The sequence below is a fragment of the Helianthus annuus genome, chromosome 7 (genome assembly GCF_002127325.2).
Source record: "Helianthus annuus cultivar XRQ/B chromosome 7, HanXRQr2.0-SUNRISE, whole genome shotgun sequence".
Taxonomy (NCBI): Eukaryota; Viridiplantae; Streptophyta; class Magnoliopsida; order Asterales; family Asteraceae; genus Helianthus; species Helianthus annuus.
Window position 1 is genome coordinate 25,472,908 of NC_035439.2, and position 24,418 is coordinate 25,497,325.

Genomic DNA, 24,418 nt, shown 5'->3' on the forward strand with positions numbered 1-24,418 from the left:
CGCCGCAATACGCGTGAGCATTATTACTAGTTATTCAAATTATGAAACTAATAAATATAGTTGCTGGAGTAACTTGCTAATTGAACATTCAAATTTCAGGTTACCAAGTGAATCAAATAAAGGATTTAATTAGTTTTGTTTTACCAAAATAATTAAAACATTATAACATACTTATTGAAAAGGGAAAAAAGTAGATTACTGTTAAACACTTAAAAATACAAGGCAAGATTGGCTATTAGGTACTCCGTTTGATTCCTATAAGTGGGTTTTTCCTAGATTTATTGGGTTTGCTCTTGAATTGGTGTGTAAAGCCTAGTGGAGATGGATATAATCGGATGGTTTCGCTGGTGACATGATAATACTCCAGTATTTCGTTAGTGATCCAAATTTGCCGTTAAAAAAGATGTAATTTAAATTTCCATTCCATATATGCAATATTTATCTATATATGTGATATCTTTATAAACCATTTCAATTAAAATATTTAATTAAGATTATTCATTTAACGTTTTGCTCTTGTTTCATCGGGGCATCTATCTATACTATATAATAAAAGAAACCAACTTTGTGACACTTGTCATTATTCTAGACCATCCTTAATTGTAGATAATTATTACTTAATTTAAATCAAATTAATATAAATCTTATCATGGATGAACATTAAAACAAGATTTTTTTATAATATTAAAAAAATATTAAATATATTCTAATTTGAGGTTATAATCATTATCTTGCGAAGATAAAAACAATCCGATCAAGGATTACGATCTTAACACCATGTTTAAATTTAACATAATAATTTCATTTTTTTTTCATCTTTTCATTAAAATATTTAACATTTTTATATAAGACACGTTAAATTGAGTTTTAGCTAAATATGTAACATCTATGTCTGGATCTATACTTTATATAATAAAAAAACCAACTTTGGGACACTTGTCATTATTCTAGACCATCCTTAATTGTAGATAATTATTATTTAATCAAATTAATATAAATCTTTCAACCCTAAATTATTGGCATAAACTTAACTTTAAATCGTAAAGTCTTATCTAAACAAAAAAACATTGTATGCATATTATTTATTTTTAATGTTATTATTGTTAACTATGAAAAATTATATTAAACAACTTATTAATCAAACCAAAAATTTAAAATAGTATTAACCTAATTTAAAAATTAATAAAAAAATCCATTTTTATTCAACCCGCACAACAAACGAGGTTCTTAAAGATATAATTTTAAAGATTTTTTTAACAATAGATAGACTCGTGTAATACACAGGGTTTTTAAATATATAACATTTTTTTATTATTTGCTATATAAAATTAGCTTTATTCAACCTGTACAATACACGGAGTTTTTTAAAATATAATTTTTTTATTATTTAGTATATAAAATTATATTTCTTCCACCCATGAATACACAGGGTTTTTTTTAAATATAACTTTTTTATTGTTTCGTATATAAAATTTCATTTATTCAACCCGCACAATAAACGAGGTTCTTGAAGATATAATTTTTTATTATTTAATATATAAAATTATATTTACTCAATACATGTAATAAATGAGGTTTTTAAAAATATAATATTTTTTTATTTAGTATATATAAAATTATATTTATTCAACCCGTGTAATACACGGGGTTCTAAACTAGTAACCTATATATTAAATTAAAATTATTTAATAAATGGTTATATTTTTACAAGACGAATCAGAAATAAGGAGATATTTATATTTCTTTGAGTAGTTACTATTTTTCTTTGGATCTATCAAATTAAGATATTATTGTTGTAGGTTTTGTTATCAAATCAAGATATTATTGTTGTAGGTGTTGTTATTTGCATATAGAGACACATATGAATCAGGAATGATTAGGTAATGTTTTATAGCTTTTTTGTAATTCGATGTGTTGTAGATCCTATGGAGACGACACTTGTCTTTTTGATTCCTCTCTATCTCTCTTCTCATGCAACTATCCCACCCCACCATACTCAACCCTACCTGCAGCTACCCCAAAAAATCGTGACTATAAAAGCAATGCATGAGTTTGGTTTGATAGAAAGAAGCAATCGCTAAAGGAAAGAAGTGTAGCAAATCATTTCTTTACTAAAGATGGAACAGAATCACACGAAGAGGCAGATTAAAGTCACCAGAAATTCCCTCTTTGAACAGGTTACATTACATGTATTTATGTTATTTGTCTGAGTTCAACGGTTTACATAACCAAAATATAAATTATACTCGTTCGGCTTCTTCGATCTTTATTCCTATAGTTCTTTAAAAGTGCAAAATAATGAAGTATGAAAGAAAGATAATATAACAATATTGATTTCGGAATTTTGGTGTAATTATAAATTTCTACTGGTAATTTCAATATTTGTAATTCAGCATCTTGCTAGTTGCTTTTGTTAAATATAATCTTGCTATTATAAAAAATCAAGCCAATAATCTCTAGATCAAGTGATAAAAGACTTGCATTTCTCTTAAAAGATGCAAGTTTAACTCTCACTTGGTGCAGAGTGAGGCATTGCTGGACAATGATAGGAGACCTAGAGAAACTTGAGTTCGATCCTTGAGCCAAAAGGGTTTTACTGGTAGTTTCACCGTCGTGTACACGGACGGGTGGGTTACCGGATTTTCCCCGGAATTGGTGGTGGACTCGGGTTACTCTTAGAGTACTCCGTTTGATCCAGTGAGTGCCCCGAGAATGCTCAGGATTGATTCTCTGGACCGTTAAAAAAAATCAAAAGATTCTTTTTCTGTTATTGGAAGTCCACATCTAGCCAGGCAAGGGCAAACTCTAATTTCTATAAGTAGTAGGTTAATACTTAATACTTAATCCTACTTTGTTTCTTTCTTATAAATCTCCAAATTTACTAACATTCCATTGCCACGATCCGGACCTCTAACTAAATGTTTCTCTTATTCCACTTCATTACCCTCTCACTCGACTAACACCTCGAATGCGCTCGTCTTGACTTGTTTTGGTCTCTAATGTACCCTGCTTTGATCCCCTCTATGCTGAATCGGCTCTCCTCTACCTCGTCATCTCACCGGGGCATTTTTCATGTCTTCCACAATAAGTCACATATCATTTCATTGAAGTTTGACTATATAGTTTAATAACAACAATCTAATCTACTTTTAACAAATTTTATCCAATGCGGGACTCGATCATTTCATTGAAGTTTGACCGTATAGTTTAAGAACAACAATCTAATCTACTTTTAACAAATTTTATCCAATGAATGAATCGAACTCTAGACCTCTTGTAAAGGAGCACTATTTTACAAATGTGAATACCAAACTAAATGTACTTTGTATAATCTCACTCATAAGATAACTATTTATGGGGTCTAGGTTTACAAACGTACTAACACTAATACATCATCAAAGGAAAGACCTGGATACCGCTAAGCTAAATTTCCTTTAATGATGTTTGAGTGTAAGTAGGTGAAAGGATCATTTTTTTCCATTTTATTGGTTCAGTGGATGCCTTTTCATGCATATTCCTACATAAGTTGATTTCAATTGGGTTATTTTTATTCTATTATCAATATATCAATTTTCATCCCAAGAAAAATCTAAGCTCAGAGGATCATTGTTAATACATCACATGCTTAAATTCTCTCTCTCTCTCTCTCTCTCTCTCTCTCTCTCTCTCTCTCTCTCTCTCTCTCTCTCTCTCTCTCTCTCTCTCTCTCTCTCTCTCTCTCTCTCTCTTTTGCAATTTCTAGCTAGCATATTGCTAGGTGCTCTATAAATCATATCTTTCTTGTTAGAAAAGAAATGATAAACCATGTTTGGTTTAAGGGTTAGCTAATTTTTTTTTTGGATTTACATCAAAATAATATGTGATTTCTTTCTTTAGGGTTATTTGGATGAACAATTCACCCAACTTGAGGATTTGCAAGATGATGCAAACCCTAACTTTGTTGAAGAAATTGTCACTTCGTTTTTCTCTGATTCAACGCGGTTAATTCGAAATGTTGAGATTGCACTGTAAGTAGCCAACAAACATATGTCAACTTGTTACCTACTCTTGTGCCTTTTATGATCAACAAAACTTGGTTGCTAATTTATTGATTCTTGGTGGGGAAACATATATTTGCAGATATTTTGTACTAATTAAGTGAAGGTTCTATTCACAGGGAAACTTATCCTTTGGATTTTTGCAAGCTCGATGATTATATGCATCAATTCATGGGTAGCAGCTCAAGGTATATATACACTAGACCTATAAAATACCATAATAAAATTGATAGATTGGTAAAACTTGATGCCTTCTCATTCAATATAACGTAATATATATAGGTACAAAACAAATCTCCTCATATTGAGGAGAGATATGCATAACAAATATAATACATAATTTCCTATTCTGTATACTTGTCTATTACACCCCCGCAGTCGAAGCGAGAGGAGGCCGTATGCTGAGACTGGACCGAAAATCGTCAAAGAGCACTTTAGGTAAACCTTTGGTGAAAATGTCTGCAACTTGAAAGCGTGTAGGAATGTGTAAAATCCGAACAGAGCCTCGTTGAACCAGGTCACGCACAAAATGAATATCCAGCTCTATGTGTTTTGTACGTTGATGCTGAACTGGATTCCCGGATAGATAAATGGCACTAATATTATCGCAGTACACAAGACTAGCAGTTGTTAGGGGCTTATGTAATTCGAGCAAAAGGTTTCGAAGCCAACAAATTTCCGCAACCACATTAGCAACGCCCCTGTATTCAGCCTCAGCACTCGACCGAGAGATAACCGATTGACGTTTAGACGACCATGAGATAATGTTGGGGCCGAAATAGACACAATAGCCGGAGGTAGACCGCCTTGTGTCTGGGCATCCTGCCCAGTCGGCGTCAGTGTAGGCTCGTAATGAGAAGTCTGTAGAAGCACCGATAGTGAGACCATGAGAGGAAGTGCCTTGAAGATATCTAATGATTCGTTTAAGAGCATTCCAATGATCCACTTTGGGTGCATGCATGTACATGCACACTTGTTGAACAGCATAGCAGATATCGGGTCTCGTGAAGGTGAGATATTGAAGAGCCCCTGCAAGGCTGCGATACAATGTCGGGTCGTCATAATCGGCACCCGAGTGGGAACCGAGCTTGGGTTTTGTATCAACAGGAGTGGCGGCGGGTTTACACGAAGACATGCCAGCCCTGTCAATAATTTCTTTCGCGTATGCCTGTTGAGAAAGAAACAGTTTGGTACCTTGCCGTTGTACGTGAATGCCCAAAAAATGACTCAGAGGCCCGAGATCCTTCATTGCAAATTCTGCTGCAAGACGAGACATAATATGAACCCGAAGAGAATCTGTGGAGGTGGTGAGAATGATGTCATCAACGTAGATAAGGAGATAGGCCGTATTGCCATTGTGCTGATACGTGAAAAGAGAATTGTCACATTTGCTTTGCCGAAACCCCAAAGAAAGAACGAAATCAGTGAACCGTTGATACCAGGCACGTGGAGCCTGTTTTAATCCATAGAGTGATTTCTGTAGTAAGCACACATGATCAGGATATTGACGATGCCGGAACCCCATGGGTTGATACATGTAGACAGTCTCGGTGAGGTTACCGTGAAGAAAAGCGTTGGTAACATCCAATTGATGAATCGGCCATGATTGTGACAAAGCAATAGATAAGACGGTACGTATCGTAGTCGGTTTGACAACCGGACTAAATGTCTCACCACAGTCTACCCCAAGTTGTTGATTGCTCCCATCGCAAACAAGACGGGCCTTATACCTTTCCAATGTGCCGTCCGAGCGAAACTTGTGACGAAAAAGCCACATGCTACGTAAAACATGCATATGAGGTTGCTTCGGAACTAACACCCAGGTCTTATTTTTAATAAGAGCATTAAATTCTGTGGTCATGGCGTTATGCCATTCCGTGCTGGACAAAGCGTCTTTTGGGTTTTTAGGGATGGGTTCAATGGACGAGGAGGTAAGGTTAAGAATTTGCTTTGGTCGATGGATGCCATCCATAGAACGAGTACGGATGGTGCGAGGGGGTGGGGGTGGGGGTGGGGGTGGGGGTGGTGGGGGTGGTGGGGGTGGGGGTGAGAAGGGTGAAATTGGAGAGGAAGCAGTCGAGTGAGGAATCGAGTCAGGTGATGATGTGGGTAACGGGCTGTGGAAGGGTGAAGAGGGGCCGGAGGGTGATGTGGGGAAGGAGCCGTGATTGGGGGAGTGTGGGCTGACAGAAGTGTTGGGTAGTAGGATAGTTTGGGCCGAAGAGTTTTGGGCCGAAGAGGTGTTTGAGGGTGGTCCGAGAAGTGTGGTAGGCAGGTGGGTTAGAGAAGGTGGAGAAGTAATTAATGGGGCCGAAGAGGTGGTGGGGTTAGATTGAGAATTGGGATTGGGTTGGGCCGAGGACTGTGAATGGTGTGAAGTGGGGTTACTGTTAAGATGGGTGTTGAATTTATAGAGAGGATGAATGTGACTATTAAGAAAGTCATAGGTTGATGGGGAAGGTGGGGAATTATTGGCAAAAGGAAAAATCATCTCATCAAAAATGACATGTCGATTGAAAATGACTTTTCGGGTATTGAGATCAAGACATTTATAACCCCTATGATTAGGGGGTAGCCAAGGAAGACACATGGCATAGAACGATATTGAAGCTTATGGATATTAGTGTGGGGTATAAGAGGGTAGCATAAGCAACCGAAAACCCGGAGGTGCGAGTATGAAGGTATATGTTTATATAATTTCTGAGTAGGAGAAATATTTTGTAGAATTTTGCTAGGTAAAATATTGTGAAGGTAGGTTGCAACGTCTAAGGCATGATGCCAATAGGTGTTGGGTAACGAAGAATGGGCCAAGAGAGTTCGAATAATATTGTTAATGGACCGAATTTTTCGTTCGGCTTTACCGTTTTGAGAGGAGGTATAAGGACAGGAGAAGCGAAATTGCATGCCATTTAATTTGCAAAATTGGTGGAACGCATTATTATTATATTCCGTTCCATTATCGCATTGAAATTGTTTGATTTTTCGTTCAAATTGGGTGTGAATCATATTATAAAATGTGGTAAAGGTGGAGAAAACATGAGATTTAGAGGTGAGAGGGTAAGTCCATAGAAATTTAGAAAAATCATCAATAAACAGTATGTAATAACGATGACCCCCCGTACTAAGAACTGGGGAAGTCCAAAGATCACTGTGTATGATATCAAATGGCATGTTTGTAGTATTATTAGAATCAACAAAAGGTAGCCGAATATGTTTACCAAACACACAAGATTGACAAACATGATTTTTCAAGTTTCCACAAGAAATAAAACTAGAGTTTTTAAGTGAAGTCAATAAAGAAGGTCCCGGATGACCGAGACGTTGATGCCATGTGTCTTGAGAAATTGCAGTAAGAGCGGTGGGAGATATGATCTTGGTGACTTGGGATGGATCAAAAGTGTAGAGGCCTTCCGAGCTATTGCATCGTAGGATAGGGGTCCGAGTCTTGAGATCCTTCACCAAAAAACCATACGGGTCAAATTCAATGGATAATTTATTATCGGTAGTAAAACGGCGAACAGAAAGCAAGTTTTTAATTAAGGATGGAGCGTAGAGAACATGGTTTAATTTAAATGGTGGTAGGGGAGGGGGTAGGGTAAGGTCGCCTTGTCCATGCACGGGAATGGTTTGACCATTGCCCACAATAATATTTTTGTTAATGCTTTTATTAAAAACAGACGATAAGTGAGAGTTAGAAGTCATATGACCTGTAGCGCCGGTGTCCATGGCCCAAGAGGGGTCGGTGAGCGACATAGCATACATAGCATGATTGAGATCGGTTGGCATGTGCTGAGGTGGTCTAGGGCCTAGAATACCTGGTGAGTTGTTATTACTGGGCTTGTTCACTGTAGGGTAGGGGCATGGGGGAATAGGGTTCCAAGTGGCCCACTGAGAATGTGGAGTAGAAACATGTGGGCCGGCCCAAGTTGGGTAGCATGGCCATGGATAATAGCCGCCCACAGTAGGGTACGTAGAAAAATTATTGCTTCCACTTTGTGTATTACCAGTACCTGAATAGCCATAACCACCTCTTCCACGGCCACCGCCATTCCGGCCGCGACCACCACGGCCCCTTCCGCGGCCCCGAGCACGACCCCGATCGGAATATTCCGTTCTCTGCTCTCGATGTTCAGACTTGTCCCGGTCATCTCGTTGTCGCGATTCAGTGGTTGCGGTTAGTGCGGTTCCGGCCGATTGAGCCGAATGACGGGCCTGACTAAGCTTGCGTGACTCGGCCATACATAGTCGCGAACGAGTGTCATAGAAATCCGGAAGCGGCTTCATCTGCTGAATGACAGAGGCGGTATTCTCATATTGCTCGGTCAGCCCCGATAGAAGTTGCAACACGAGTTGTTCATCAGTGACCGGAGATCCCAGGTTGGACAGTTGATCAAAAATAACCTTGAGAGCCTGACAATAAGCGGACATATTCGGAAATTGGTCCAGGTGAGTGTTGGCGAACTTGTTGTTGAGGTCGATTGTACGGGTGGCTTTATTGTCTTGAAAAATGTTGGCGATGGTAGTCCATGCTTCGTATGCCGTGGTGTTAGGTTTGAGAACCGTGTGTAACAAATCGGTTGAGATAGTGCTGTAAATCCATTGTAGAACAATGGAATCAAGTCGCTCCCATGTCTCGGTTGGTGTGGTCTGTTCTTTTTCTTTGTCTTTGCTCGTGTCCGATGAGGAAGGAGTTTCCGTAGCCGGTTTAGGTTGTAGGTGATTGAAAACAAGATGTGCTTTGCATTGTATCTTGAACATCTCGGACCAAGTTGTATAGTGACCGGTTTCAATGTCGAGAGTGACGGGTATAAGACTTTTTATGGAGGTGACTGTGACTGCCGGGTGTAAAGAAGAAGATGAAGAAGACATGGTTGTGAAGAAACAAACGGCGCAGGGAAGAGGTAGGGAAAAGAGAAAAAAATGGTTAGGATCGGCTAGGGTTTGATACCATGATAGATTGGTAAAACTTGATGCCTTCTCATTCAATATAACGTAATATATATAGGTACAAAACAAATCTCCTCATATTGAGGAGAGATATGCATAACAAATATAATACATAATTTCCTATTCTGTATACTTGTCTATTAAAAATTAATGTGATTTTTGATTTTTTTTTAATGCAAATCTAGAAGGATTTATTATGCTAAAGAATTTTAAGATATACATCTTCTTTCCGTTATCTTTAACAATATCATTACTAATACATAAAATAAACTTATCATTACTAATACATAAACTTGTAACTTAACACGATATAGAGTGAGGGGTTGAGTGTAATTGGCAAAACTATTAAAGTTAAGGTGTTGCTACCCTTGCAGTTAAGGATTCGAGCTTCGCCGAAAACGAATTTTGTGTAGTTTAAGTCGTAAAAAAAAACCCTTTAACACGATATGATTAATTTTATAAATTGAATATATCCTTTGGTGATTATTATTATTGAATCTAACATTTATTATAATAGAAACAAAATAAAAGTTGATCAAAATATCGAATATTATATTGGAATGTTAAAAGTAAAGGTTAATTTCTGAGTAAAGTTTAATATTAAATTAAATTAAAGTAATGTAATGTTTATAAATACTGATTTGTAAATAATAAATGATTATTTGATTATTAAATGATAACAAAATTTAAAAGTAAATGTAAATGTAAATGTAAATGTTAAATATAAATATAAATATAAATATTAATGTTAACTATTGCATAACCAAGTTAAATATTGAGTACCATTTTTTAAATCTTAAATAATTAATAACAAGCATTTATATATAATTGTTAATATTTAAAAAATCAGTTATTTAGTAATTATTAAGTTTTAAATATTTAAATTAACACGTATATTTTGGAAGGATTTTGCAATTTGCTCACTATATGTAAAGGATATTCATATGCCTCGTCTGTAGAATTTCATACTGGAAACTCATTTGTTTTATAACATTTTAATTCTAAATTCTATAAAATCCAACCAACAAAAATCTCTTAAATACAAGTGTTTAATGTCATATTTTCTCATTCTCATGAGTTCCACCTTTTTCTTGAACTTACAACTAAAACTAATTTTTTTTACATGTAGTATTGGTGCAAAAAAGGTGAGAAACGAATGCACACAGTTTCAAGAATGTTGCAAAGCTAGGAATGATGATGGGTAATATTTTATAGTTCAATAATTCATACTTAAACACGTAATTATTGAACTTTATCAAATTTGTTGTTGATATCATGATTACAGATGCATAAGGGCATTTCAACGTGTGAAACAAGAGCACGCCACTCTAAAGAGAAAACTTGAAGCATACTTTCAGGTTTCTCTTTGAAGTCATTCAAACTAAAACACATACAAACAAGCACGGGTTTGCAATACTAATTAACTATATCTAATATGTCCAGAGATCGTGACTTCCATCTTATCTCTGTTAGATTATTGCTTGATTATGTAAGGACTATGATGTATAGTTATAAGCATATTGATATATACACACACACATATATATATTGTGGTTCTCAGCTTTCGTTTTTTTTTTTTTTTTTCTGTCGAATGTAACATCCAACTGAGGATGCACAAAGATTGCATGTATATCAAGAACTACTTAGGTATTTAACTATATAAGGATGTATAAATAAATTGTGATGCTTCATGTTATATTATGTTTTAGTTATAATAATTTGGCATAATTAGCTTGATCATAATAATTGCTTGATTATGTATATAATTGTGCTTTATTATATAATATATATATATATATATATATATATATATATATATATATATATGTTGAAGGACAACCAAATAAGCTTTCACAAAACATAAACACAAATAGATTTTTGAATGCTGAAAACGTAAATTCAGATCTTGAGGCAAGGTGCATGAACTTCTAGAGTTGAGTGACAGCAAAATGGAAGAATCAATTCATACAAGTGGAATTAGAATATATGTTGTGCAAGTACTATGATGTATAGTTATAAGCATAGGAGATCGCTAAAATGAAAACCACCTCTAGTTGTAAGAACTATGAGAACCACTTTCTAGTCTTTAGATTAACAAGATGGATGAATAAGATTAAAAGTAACAAAAATTAATATTAAAAACATTTTGTCTTAATATGTCTTTAATATTTTAATCCAAAAGGGTAGTTTAGTAAAAATATTTTTTTTGTCCTTTTCTTTTTATTATTTTTAATTACTTTTTTGTTTTATTATATTACTTTTTAGTTTTATTATATTACTTTTTAGTTTTATTATATTACTTTTTTATCTTTTTAAAAGATTTTTTTATTAAAAACATTTTTAAATTCAGATTTTTTTAACAAAGACAATTTTTTTGCGCGCCAGTTTTTGCACGCCGTTTTTACGCATCGTTTTTTAATGGGTCGTTTTTTCACGCCATTTTTTACGCTCGACTTTTTCAAGCGTCGTTTTTTTAACGCGCCGGTTTTTGCACGCCGTTTTTACGCATCGTTTTTTAATGGGTCATTTTTCATGCCGTTTTTTACGCTCAGCTTTTTCAAGCGTCGTTTTTTTTAACGCGACGTTTTTTACGTCCCGTTTTAACGCGGCGTTTTTTTACGTCCCGTTTTTTTGCGGCGTTTTTATGCGCCACATTCACGCCCCTTTTTACGTTTTACGTTTTACGAAAAACTTTTTACGTTTTACGTTTTACGTAAAACTTTTTACGTTTTACGTAAAACTTTTACGTTTTATGTTTTACGAAAAACTTTTTACGTTTTACGCTTTACGTTAAAGCTTTTTACGTTTTACGTTTTACGTTAAAGTTTTTAAACTTTTTATATTTTAAGTTTTACGTTAAATTTTTTTACGTTTTACTTTTTACGTTAAAATTTTTACGTTTTACGTAAAACTTTTTACGTTTTACGTAAAACTTTTTACGTTTTGCGTAAAACTTTTTACGTTTTACGTTTTTACGTTTTACGTTAAAACGAACGCACCCATAAATCGCACACTCGGTAGGTGTCTCAGATAGATTGCTATCATCATCGACTGGGTGGGAAAAAATTAAAAAAACCAACAACATGAAAACAATGTGAATCTCGAAAAAAAAACGGGGTTTGGCTCAGATTTTCCGATAATTAGAGGCTGCAAAGTGGGGTTGCACGTTCAAAGACCTACCCTCCACCATCCTTGCCGCGCCATCGTCATAAAAAATGCGTTTTTTTTGCATCATCACTGCCAAGAACGATCGTCAATATCAATTGTCGGCGAAAAAAAGTTTCAGTCGGCACAACGGGGCACCCCGGCACCAGCGGGCACCACGGGGCACCACCGGGCACTATCGGCAACCGCTGTACAGACCCATCATGTGAACATAATCAAACAAACAAGCTGTACAGGTACCACCGACATCGATCCAACAGAAACAAATCAAAGAAAAACCCAACAAAACATAATCAAAACAAACAAGCTGTACAAACCATAGCTCCAACAAAAACAACACAAGAAGTTCGACCAGTAGCCACCACCCAAACAACACAAGAAGTTCGACCAGTAGCCACCACCCCTAAACAAACACCCTCTTCCTCCACCCCCCAAAACCGACATCGATCGCACCATCGGCACAACCGACATCGCCGGCACCCCCTGTCTTCCGACCACCGACCAACCACCATCACCTCCATTTACCTCCGCCCCCACCATCACCCACCACCCCCTGTCTTTCGACCAACCAAACAACCACCTCTGCTCTCCTCTCGCCTCTCTTCTCCGGCTCCGGCGACTGGAGTGGCGCCGGTTAACTGACCGTTCCTTTGTCGACGAGTCTCCGGTTCACGACTAAACCCTAACGTCGATTTTGAGCTTGACATGACAAACAGCCGGCGGGTTTAGTTAGAGAGAGAAAGATTTGGGGGTGAAGAAACAACACTAAAAAATGACCCCCTGATTGGGCCAACATGACAAAATCGAGCAAGTGGGGGGTGGCTGGTGGTGGATCCTGACGGGGGTGGCAAATTGGTGGAGGAAGTCGGCCGGTGGGTTTAGTTAGAGAGAGAGAGAGAGAGATTTGGGGGTGAAAGGATTTTTAAGAGAGAGATGTGAGATGAAGAGAGTGATGAGAGATGTTAGATGGGATGAAAAGTCTGTGATATTAAATGTTGATAGAGAGAGAAAGAGAGATTTGACATATGGGGTAAATGACCAAATTATCCTTTTTGTTGGATGAATATGATTGGTGGAGAGTGACTGGGGGTGGTTTTCATTTTAGCGGCTCCCTATAAGCATATATATATATATATATATATATATAGTGTCGGGATTAGGAGAAAACGCCCAAAAGTGTGAGAACGGTGAGAACGTATCCTGCCCCAACACGTAGCGCGGGATATGATTAGGGGGTGAGGGTTTTTTTTGTCTTTTCAATCTTCTTTTATTTCCCAACGCGCTATAACATTTTCTGGCGTCTAAGATTATTTTGGCGTTAGTTGTATTCATTAAACTTTTTGGCGTTGAATTAATTGTTTTTGTGTCACATAGATATGGGACAGTTTAGAGGATAGAGGGGTACTTAGTAAGTATATAGACTTAATTAAGGATATGTATGTTAAGACTAACACTAGTGTTCGTGCACCGGTAGGGGATACTGATTTCTTTCCTGTGGAAGTAGGACTCCACCAAAGGTCAGCGTTAAGCCCTTTTCTATTTGCGATTGTCCTAGATGAGTTGTCAAAGTCGATTCAGGAGTCAGTTCCGTGGTGCTTGCTTTTTGCAGACGATATTGTGTTGATTGAAGAAAGTAAACAGAGCTTGAATGCGAGGTTAGAAGATTGGCGGGTAGCCTTAGAATGCAAAGGTTTGAGGATAAGTCGCTCTAAGACTGAATACCTTTACTGTGATTTTAGTGGAGCAGGCGATGAGCACCCCAGATCACTATTGAGGGCCAGGTGGTTCCACAGGCAACTAAGTTCAAGTATCTAGGATCGTTTGTTCAGAGCAATGGAGAGATAGACAGTGACGTAGCTCACCGTATCCAGGCTGGATGGTGTAGGTGGAGAGCAGCCACAGGGGTGTTGTGCGACAAGAGGTTCCCTGTTAAATTAAAAGGGAAATTTTATAGGGTTGCAATTATACCCTCTATGTTATACGGAACAGATTGTTGGGCCATCAAGAAAATTCATGCTCGAAAGCTAGAGGTAGCAGATATGAGGATGCTAAGATGGATGTGTGGGCACACTAGGTTGGACAAGATAAGAAATGAAGTTTTTAGAGAAAGATTAGGAGTTGCTAGTATTTCAGACAAGATAAGGGAGGGGAGACTGAGATGGTTTGGGCATGTCAGGAGGAGGCAGACGACAGACCCGGTTAGAATAGTTGAAACACTCGCGGTAGATGGAAGGAGGAGTAGAGGCAGACCGAAAATGATGTGGGATGAGCGGATTAGACAAGATTTGCTAGATTTGCACCTCTTTGAGGACATGGTCGAGGACAGATCTTCATGGAGACATAGGATTAAGGTTAAAGATTTTTAGGAGTTTGGCATGGTTTTTTAGCTTAGGTTCCTATCTTATGAGTTTATTTTTTCAGTTTCTATGAGGTGTGATATATATATATATATATGTTTTCACCTATTCTCGGTGTCGTAGTTTTACTAACAAGCACTTACTTATTTATCCGTTTATTATAATTTTTATTTCTATCTTTTGTAGTAGTGGCGTGCTTATATATGTTTTTTTAAAAGCTTATCTCTTGGTTATGGTTTTTGGAGCCGGGGGTCTCACTGGAAGCAGCCTCTCTATCCCCTGGGATAGAGGTAAGGCGTGCCTACATCCTACCCTCCCCAGACCCTATCAATAGCTTCGCTATATGTGGGATTATACTAGGTATGGTTGTTGTTGTGTCACATAGATAATTTTTTGGCGTTATAGCGTTTTCTCGTCAATTTTTGTGGCGTTGTATAATAATTCACTACGAGTCATTAATATTTTCATAAGATTACAATAAGACCAATTGTCTTTTATGGCGTTTAGTCAATTTTTCTGGCGTTTAATACATTGACAAGGTGCTTTGCCAGCACCCGTTCTCACAGTTTTCATACCACTAGCGTTTTGGTGTTTATAGTTTTTGGTGTTTTATATAATAATATATTTTATTTGTAGAGAATTAGATAAAAAACAACAGATAATTTCATACTAAAACACATACAAACAAGCACGGGTTTGGAATACTAATTAACTATATCTAATATGTCCAGAGATCGTGACTTCCATCTTATCTCTCTGTTAGATTATTGCTTGATTATGTAAGGACTATGATGTATAGTTATAAGCATATTGATATATACACACACACACATATATATATATACACAAATAATACACATGTGTACATCGCATTTAAACAAATAATTATTTTAATCATTAAATTAAGTTACATCTTTCCTAATCCTTGATTTGATTTGTGAGAGATTTATGCAATCAATTTAAGAGGATAATTGATTACTTGATTTGTGAGAGATTTACACAATCAATTTAAGATTGAAATTACACATATACCATTTTTGTATTTAATTAAATGGAAAAAATTAACCAAATAATTACCATCATGTCACTCACTTTAATCTCAAGATCATAAAAATAAAGGGCCCAGATCAGTTCACGCAGTTCACTCTTGGATTTTGTTCACGTTTGAACCTAATCCTATATATATATATATATATATATATATATATATATATATATATATATATATATATATATATATATATATATATATATATATATATATATATATATATATATATATATATTGTGGTTCTCAGCTTTCCTTCTTTTTCTGTCGAATGTAACATCCAACTGACGATGCACAAAGATTGAATGTATATCAAGAACTACTTAGGTATTTAACTATAGGGATGTATAAATAAATTGTGATAATAGTTATAATAATTTGGCATAATTAGCTTGATCATAATAATTGCTTGATTATGTATATAACTGTGCTTTATTATATATATATATATATGGAGAAGATCATGTGAGAACCACCTCTTATTGCGAGAACCGCGAGAACCAATGTAAACACAACCAAAAATAGCTAAAAATCATACAAATTTTTTTTAATATTTTTTATATAAAAATCGCTACTTTTCGAAGCCAAAAAAAACAAAAAATAATATTAAAAGAAAATTTAAAACAATTTTTTTTTGCACCTAAAAGTAGCGATTTGAGCATAAAAAATATTAAAAAAAACATTTTTTAGATTTTTATTTTTATTTTTTTCGATTTTTTTAAGTTTTTGGGGGTTTAGTTTTTAGCATTTTAGCTTGGGGGGGGGGGGGTTAGGTTTTTTTAGGTTTTTTGGGGTTTTAGTTTTTAGCATTTAGCTTGGAGGGGGGTTTAGGTTTTGGGGGGGGGGTAGGTTTTTTTAGCTATTTTAGGTTGTGTTCACATTGGTTCTCGCAATAAATGGAGTTCTCGCATGAGTCCCTCCCTATATATATATATATATATATATATATATATATATATATATATATATATATATATATATATATATATATATATATATAATGTAAGTATCTATAGAAAACCCACTTTAATTTAGAAAACCCGGGAAACTCAAAGCTCCCGACGTTTTTTTTTTCTTGAAAAAATTTACACATGTTATATACATGTTTTTAAGGGTTTTGGGGAAAAAAATCAAAAAAGCGCCGAGTAGATATTTAAAAAAAAATAAACAAGTTTTGGTGTAACACATGTTACAAATATGTCAGATGAATGTAACATGTGTTACACCAAAACTTGTTTATTTTTTTAAAAGATATCTACCCGGTGCTTTTTTGATTTTTTTTTTGCCCAAAACCCTTAAAAACATGTATATAACATGTGTAAATTTTTTCAAGAAAAAAAAACATCGAGAGCTTTGAGTTTCCTGGGTTTTCTAAATTAAAGTGGGTTTTCTATACATCCTTCTCCTATATATATATATATATATATATATATATATATATATATATATATTGAAGGACTACCAAATAAGCTTTCACAAAACATAAACACAAATAGATTGTTGAATGCTGAAAACGTAAATTCAAATCTTGAGGCAAGGTGCATGAACTTCTAGAGTTGAGTGACAGCAAAATGGAAGAATCAATTCATACAAGTGGAAGAAGAATATGTTGTGCAAGGACTATGGACTATGATGTATAGTTATAACCATATATATATATATATATATATATATATATATAGGGTAAGGATAGTGTAAAAAGGGCCTAAAGTGTGAGAAGTGTAAGAAGTGTATTATAACACTATATATAATACTATATAACACCATATAAACACCGTATAACAATATGTAACACCATATAATACCATATAACACTATGTAACACTATATATCATTATATAACAAATATAACACTATACATCTATCATAGACATGCTATCAGACAACCTATAGTGTTATATTTGTTATATAATGATATATAGTGTTACATAGTGTTATATGGTATTATATGGTGTTACATATTGTTATACGGTGTTTATATGGTGTTATATAGTATTATATATAGTGTTATAATACACTTCTCACACTTCTTACACTTTGAGCACTTTTTACAGGATCCTCTACCTATATATATATATATATATAGGATATATAGGATAAAGATCCGTTAGGAACCACCCTTTATTGCGAGAACCGCGAGAACCAGTGTGAACACATGGCAAAATTGTAATTATGTGATATTCATTACAAAACACGCGCCCCTCTTCTCACCACTCTGTTCACGATCTACAGCTTTTAACTATTAGGGTTTCATTCATCAGATTAGATTGTTGTATACATTGACGACGACGACCGACGGTGTCCACGCAACTCACCGGAGTTCACGGCGGCGACATCCGGGCACGGCGTTTCCGGCGGCATTCACAACGAACAACCCACTATTTACACCCTATACATGGCATCATCTGATTCATCACGATCCTCACACATATGATGTTGCTCGTTATCAATCTCTGATAATCCTCATCATACATCATCTGATGCTGACATTGTTGGTCCATCCACTGATAATACAGTCTATAGTCACAAGATACCTACAAATACAGAACATCAAGAGTTGCAATTCATTCGATTTGTGACTAAAGGTATTATGTTGACTGTAAATGATGTATATACTTTGTAAATCATTATATTTATTGCAAATGATGTTGTATTAAATTATATGCACATGTGCATTATGTTGATTGCAAATTATATTGTATTAAATTATATGCACATGTGCATTATATTGGAAATTAGACTATGTCGTTATGTATGTATTATGAACAAGTGCCTTATGGATAACTATCCAATTATGTACAGAATGGCAGCAAACAAATGGTCTTGGGTGGCAGACAACTACAACAAAATAGAGGAGGTGACTGTGTGGGATTGGTAATGGAAGAACAAGCCAACAACCGGGGAGGCATGAGTGGATTTTATGCAGCTTTTGGCGCTGCTGATAGACATCAGAATGAAGACGGGTCAATATGGGTGGGGTTGGCACTCGGAAAATAAGTCGACTTTTAATGTTAAAACCGTCAGAGAGGATTTGTGTGTCACAAGTGGGGACATGTCGATTGGCTTTGTAATTACCTGGAACGGCTGGGCTATACCTAAAGCCAGTATGTTAGCAAGGAAAGGCGTCAAAGGCAGGTTACCAAAAAAGACGGATCAAAAAACACCAGGCGTCGAAGGCATGAAAAAGAGCAAATGAAATATGGTAGTGTATGCAGAGGGCAGCAGCACAACTTAGGTTAAACAAACAAATGGTCTTGGGTGGCAGACAACTACAACAAAATAGGGGAGGTGACTGTGTGGGATTGGTAATGGAAGAACAAGCCAACAACCGGGGAGGCATGAGTGGATTTTATGCAGCTTTTGGCGCTGCTGATAGACATCAGAATGAAGACGGGTCAATATGGGTGGGGTTGGCACTCGGAAAATAAGTCGACTTTTAATGTTAAAACCGTCAGAGAGGATTTGTGTGTCACAAGTGGGGACATGTCGAGTGGCTTTGTAATTACCTGGAACAGCTGGGCTATACCTAAAGCCAGTATGTTAGCAAGGAAAGGCGTCAAAGGCAGGTTACCAACAAAGACGGATCAAAAAACACCAGGCGTCGAAGGCATGAAAAAGAGCAAATGAAATATGGTAGTGTATGCAGAGGGCAGCAGCACAACTTAGGTTAAACAAACAAGTGAGGTAAGAAATCATGTCAATGAATCGGAATCGGGTGACGATCTAGTTGTGGTCGAGATTCAAAGTGCGATTTATGAATCTAGGGTTACATAATCCCCTATTGCTTTAATTTGCATTCTATCATTTTTTTTTTCTATTTTTTTCAGTTAAGATTTCCAAGTTTCTTGTCAAGGCTTTAATTTGTAATTTTACAACGGCTGTGAAGATCATGTCTTTTGAGTTTAAGAATCATCGCTTTGTGATGTGCCTATATATATTTCATGGAAATGTCATTAAAGTGTTCATCACCTGAATGTATTGAATATCTTCTTGAAAGATGCAAAAATAACTTGTGGACATGCAGGTCATTTTCACCCTATGGGTGGTCTCAGTCATCGATGGTTGGTTCGAGTTTTTGACCCTTGTATATAAGCAGACAATGCCATCATTTTTTAACACTCAGTCTCCTGTGATACCACCTCAACATCAACCGCAACATCTACAAATTTAAATTAACAATTGTTGCAATTCATACGGTTTGAGATTGAAGGCATTATACATTTATATGTGTTTCGTAGTTTACACTCACATGATTCGTTATTATATCCTTTAAAGTGTGTTTTGTAGTTTACTCTTACATCCTCCATTATTCTCTCATCAAGTAAATCACATTTATTTACAATCATACCATAATAATGCACATGTGCATTATTTTGCCAATACCCCATAATCCATGTTTAATTATTAACCAGTTTATTTTTTATCATTGAACATTAAACAAACAACTGGTTTATTACATAATTTACTTATATTTTCATACATCACGTAATCCTGCACATGTGCATTATGTTGCCAACCATCCGTAATCATCAAAAAAATAAACTGTTAACCAACAATACATAATTATGCAAATGTGCATCACATTATTAACCCCCAGTACTCATCACTAATAAACATTAAACAAATAACCGTTATTTTTTTTACAGTCGTTACTTTTATTTTCATATATCACATAATCATGCACATTTGCATTATGTTGCTAACAATCCACGACCATCAAAAATAAACTGTTAACCATCAGTACATAATGTTATGCACATGTGCATCACATTGCCAACGCCCCGTAATCATCACCGAATAAATGTTGAACAAGTGCGTACACACGCCACATACCTTATTAATTATAATGTTATATGTTTTAATTTTTATGTATATATGAACAATTTCAAGTGTTGTATTTTCTACACTACAGGAACAATTACAACTATTTTACATTCTAAACCTAACGACACGCTATATTGGATACCCTATGTTGAATATGAATAAAACATATGGTCATCAGTATCAACTGTCGCCGTTATCGTTGATCTTGCCAACTTTTTTGTTCTTTATCGCACGCACTCCATCACCTCCCTTTTTTTTATGTTTCATCACGAGTTCGCTTAATTGCCCGCCTTTTTGTGTTTATTTCTTATTGCGCACCTGCACGATATATTTAATATTTTTACATAAATGATATCATTTAACATGAATTTAATACAAGGATGCACATGTGCATAAACTTCCAACTGTATCATCAAACATTAATCAACCTTTTTACCTTTTTGTTTAACCGTCGCGTAATCATATTCCATTCCATCCGACATTTTATTTGACCTTTCTTCCCTTGGTTTCAAAAAAAAAAGTTACTTTCTTCGATGTTCTTCCATTGTTGATCTACAATAATAAACAAACCAAAAAAATAGGATCAATAAACATGAATTATCAATTAATATGTGCGTTAACATTAACACTAACTTTATCATCACCATATACATTATGCACATATGCATCAACATAAACGACCTTATTAACATATTATGGCAAAATATGCACATGTGCATCAGCATGAATGACCTTATTAACCCATTTTGTCAAAGTATTCATATATACATAACTATGCACATTTGCATCTGTGATCCATATGCCTACCCTTATTAACTTACTCTATCAAAAACATGCATATGTGCATAACTATGCACATTTGCATTAACATTATTGACCTCATCAACAGGCTTGCTTCAATAATAAACCTTATCATATACCAAATCAAAATTCGTATTATCACTAACCATATATAACATTAATAATCAAAAAATCTATTATGGTAAAATATGCATGTGTACATAACTATACATATGTACACCATCATAAATGACATTGTTAACCTAATACTAAATAAACAGATTCTTACCTTTTTGTTTAACATTCTCATATTCGTCTTCCGTGTTGCGTCCGGGTGTTGCGCCAGGCATTCTTGATGACCCTTCATCCCTTGACTTTAATACAAATGTTACTTTTTTCGATTTTTTCCATTGATTATATACAATGAACATGTGGATAAACATTAAATACCTTACTAACCTATTATGACAAATTATGCACATGTGCATATTAACATATTTTGTAAATCTATGCACATGTGCATATATATATATATATCACATAACACTACCTTATTAACATAATCTAACGTTAAATACACATGTGCATAACTATACATCACACCAAAATACAACTAAATGCCTTATTCAATGGCATGTGCATCAACATTAACTACCTTATTCACATGTTATTGCACAATATGCACATGTGCATTGTGCATAACTACATATCACACAAAAATTACCTTAATATCCAATTCTATTAAACCTATGATGTCAAAATATGCACATGTGCATAACTATATATATTACACAATACAAAACGATGTTTGAATTTACAAATTATCTATCATATAAAAGTACAAACTACAAATTATCTATTGTATAACAGTATAAACGAATTGTATAAACTTGCAAAAGGTGTCTCGATTTATATGACAATATCTATGTTACAAATCCGTCAACGATTCCGTCGGCGATGACGATTCCGATGACGATTGATTCCCGACGATACCGTCGTAGTGACACACTCATTGAATCAACTATTCTTATAATCACTGGATGAATTTTGGGAACTAACCTCGATTATATGACGAAATATGAAATATCTGCTGGTAAAATCCCAAATCTGAGATACAATCTGAATCCAGATGCTTCGATATGGTGAACGGATGATGGTGAAGTGATGATGTATCAGGGACGATTATGAAAACGATTGTAAGCGATGAATTGTTGAGAGAATCAGGTTGAAAAATGTTGAGATATTTTGATTGAATCACAGTTTAGATGATAGTGGACGTGAAAGTTTTGATTCAATGTAATTTAATTTATGTTGAAGTCCGATGGTAAAGGGAAACGCAGGTAAGCGTGTTTTTCAAAAATGTTTGGTATTTACAAAATTGCCCCCTGTTCACATTGGTTCTCGCGGTTCTCGCAATAAAGGTGGTTCTCGCATGAACCCTACCACTTTCTAGCCACTAAATCTACAAGATAGATGGATGAGATTAAAAGTAGTTAAAATTAATATTAAATATTTTTTGTCTTATTATGTTTTTAATATTTTAATGCAAAAGGGCACTTTAGTAAAATTACTCTTTTTTGACTTTTTGTCTTTATTATTTTTTATTACTTTTTTTATTATATTAGTTTTTATTTTTTAAATAGAATTTTTTTTATTAAAATCATTTTAAATTCAGCTTTTTAACAAAACAATTTTATTTTGCGCGCCGTTTTTACGGCCGGCTTTTTCACGCGTTGTTTTTAACGCGCCGTTTTTACACCGGCCTTTTTAATGCGCCGTTTTTCCGCTCCGTTTTAACGCGCCGTTTTTTAGCAACGTTTTACGCCTTTTTTTACACGCTGTTTTTTTACGCGCCGTTTTACGCCCCCGTATTCACGCCCCGTATTAACGCGTCGTTTTATCACCCGTTTTTTTACGAGCCGTTTTTTACGCGCCGTTTTTACGCACCGTTTTTTACACCCCGTTTTTACGTGCTATTTTTATACGCACCGTTTTTTACGCCCCATTTTTTCACCCCGTATTTACGCGCCGTTTTTTTACAAACATGTTTTTAAACTTTTTTTACGGTTTTAAACTTTTTTTTTACAAAAAAAAACTTTTTTATAATTTTTTTTACAAAAACTTTTTAACAAATAACAAAAATTTATATTAATTTTTTTTACGATTTTAACCTTTTTTTTACACACACGTTTTTTAAACTTTTTTACGTTTTTTTACGAAAACGTTTTTTACAGTTTTAAATTATTTTTACAAAAAAACTTTTTTACCAAAAACTTTTTTAAGAAAATTTTTTTTCATAAATGTTTTTTAACAAAAGACAAAAATTTATACAAAATCTTTTTTACGATTTTAACCTTTTTTTTACAAAAACCTTTTTTTACACAAACATTTTTAAACTTTTTTTCATTTTTTATGAAAACATTTTTTTACGGTTTTAAAATTTTTTTACAAAAACTTTTTTATATTTTTTTACAAAATAATAAAAAGAGGAGAGAAATGTGAAGAAAGAGAAATTGAAAATACTTTAAAAAGAGACTTTAATGAGGAGAGAGAAATGATTTGATGGTTTTGATTAAATAGAGACTTTAATGAGGAGAGGGAAATGATTTGATGGTTTTGATTAAATGACTATATTATCCTTTTGGTTGTCATTATCTGATTGGTGGAGAGTGATTCTCACAGTTCTTACAACTGGGGATGGTTTTCATTTTAGCGGTCCCCTATATATATATATATATATATATATATATATATATATATAGGATTCGGTTCAAGAGTGAACACTAGTGTAACTTGCGAACTGAGTGAACTAATCCTGGCCATACATGTGTGTAGATCACTTGCCAGGATTTGATGCTGAAATACACTAGTGTATTTTACGATTTGATGATGAGATCCTGGCCATACACCTGTGTAGATCAATGGCCAGGATTTGTTCACACAGTTCACAAATACACTAGTGTTCACTCTAGAACCCCACCCTATATATATAGTGTCGGGATCAGGAGAAAACGCCCAAAAGTGTGAGAACGGTGAGAACGCATCCTGTCCCAACACGTGGCGCGGGATATGATCAGGGTGTGGGGTTTTTTTGTCTTTTCAATCTTCTTTTATTTTCCCAACGCGCTATAACATTTTCTGACGTCTAAGATTATTTTGGCGTTAATTGTATTCATTAAACTTTTTGGCGTTGAATTAATTGTTTTTGTGTCATATAGATAATTGATTGGCGTTACAGCGTTTTCTGGTCAATTGTTTTG

The 24,418-nt window shown here is 34.9% G+C and overlaps 2 protein-coding genes and 1 long non-coding RNA gene across 3 annotated transcripts; 2 read left to right on the plus strand and 1 right to left on the minus strand.

Annotated features, from left to right (window-relative positions):
• Nucleotides 1-2,031: 2,031 nt before the first annotated feature.
• On the plus strand, nt 2,032-10,544 carry LOC110868014 (histidine-containing phosphotransfer protein 4). The gene is made up of 5 exons (XM_022117091.2): nt 2,032-2,177; nt 3,877-4,007; nt 4,157-4,225; nt 10,114-10,185; nt 10,270-10,544. Exons 1-5 carry the CDS (start codon nt 2,118-2,120, stop codon nt 10,352-10,354), a joined length of 417 nt encoding a protein of 138 aa, XP_021972783.1. The 5' UTR covers nt 2,032-2,117; the 3' UTR covers nt 10,355-10,544.
• A 2,545-nt stretch (nt 10,545-13,089) lies between these two features.
• Nucleotides 13,090-14,515, plus strand: LOC110866628. The gene is made up of 3 exons (XM_022115770.1): nt 13,090-13,179; nt 13,524-13,820; nt 13,913-14,515. The coding sequence occupies exons 1-3, from the start codon at nt 13,090-13,092 to the stop codon at nt 14,513-14,515; spliced, it is 990 nt and encodes a 329-aa protein (XP_021971462.1).
• A 5,956-nt stretch (nt 14,516-20,471) lies between these two features.
• Nucleotides 20,472-22,614, minus strand: LOC110866299. The gene is made up of 4 exons (XR_002551309.1): nt 22,218-22,614; nt 21,448-21,532; nt 20,815-20,930; nt 20,472-20,696 (listed from the first exon to the last, which is right to left on the minus strand). It is a non-coding gene; the product is annotated as an uncharacterized LOC110866299 (long non-coding RNA).
• Nucleotides 22,615-24,418: the final 1,804 nt, after the last annotated feature.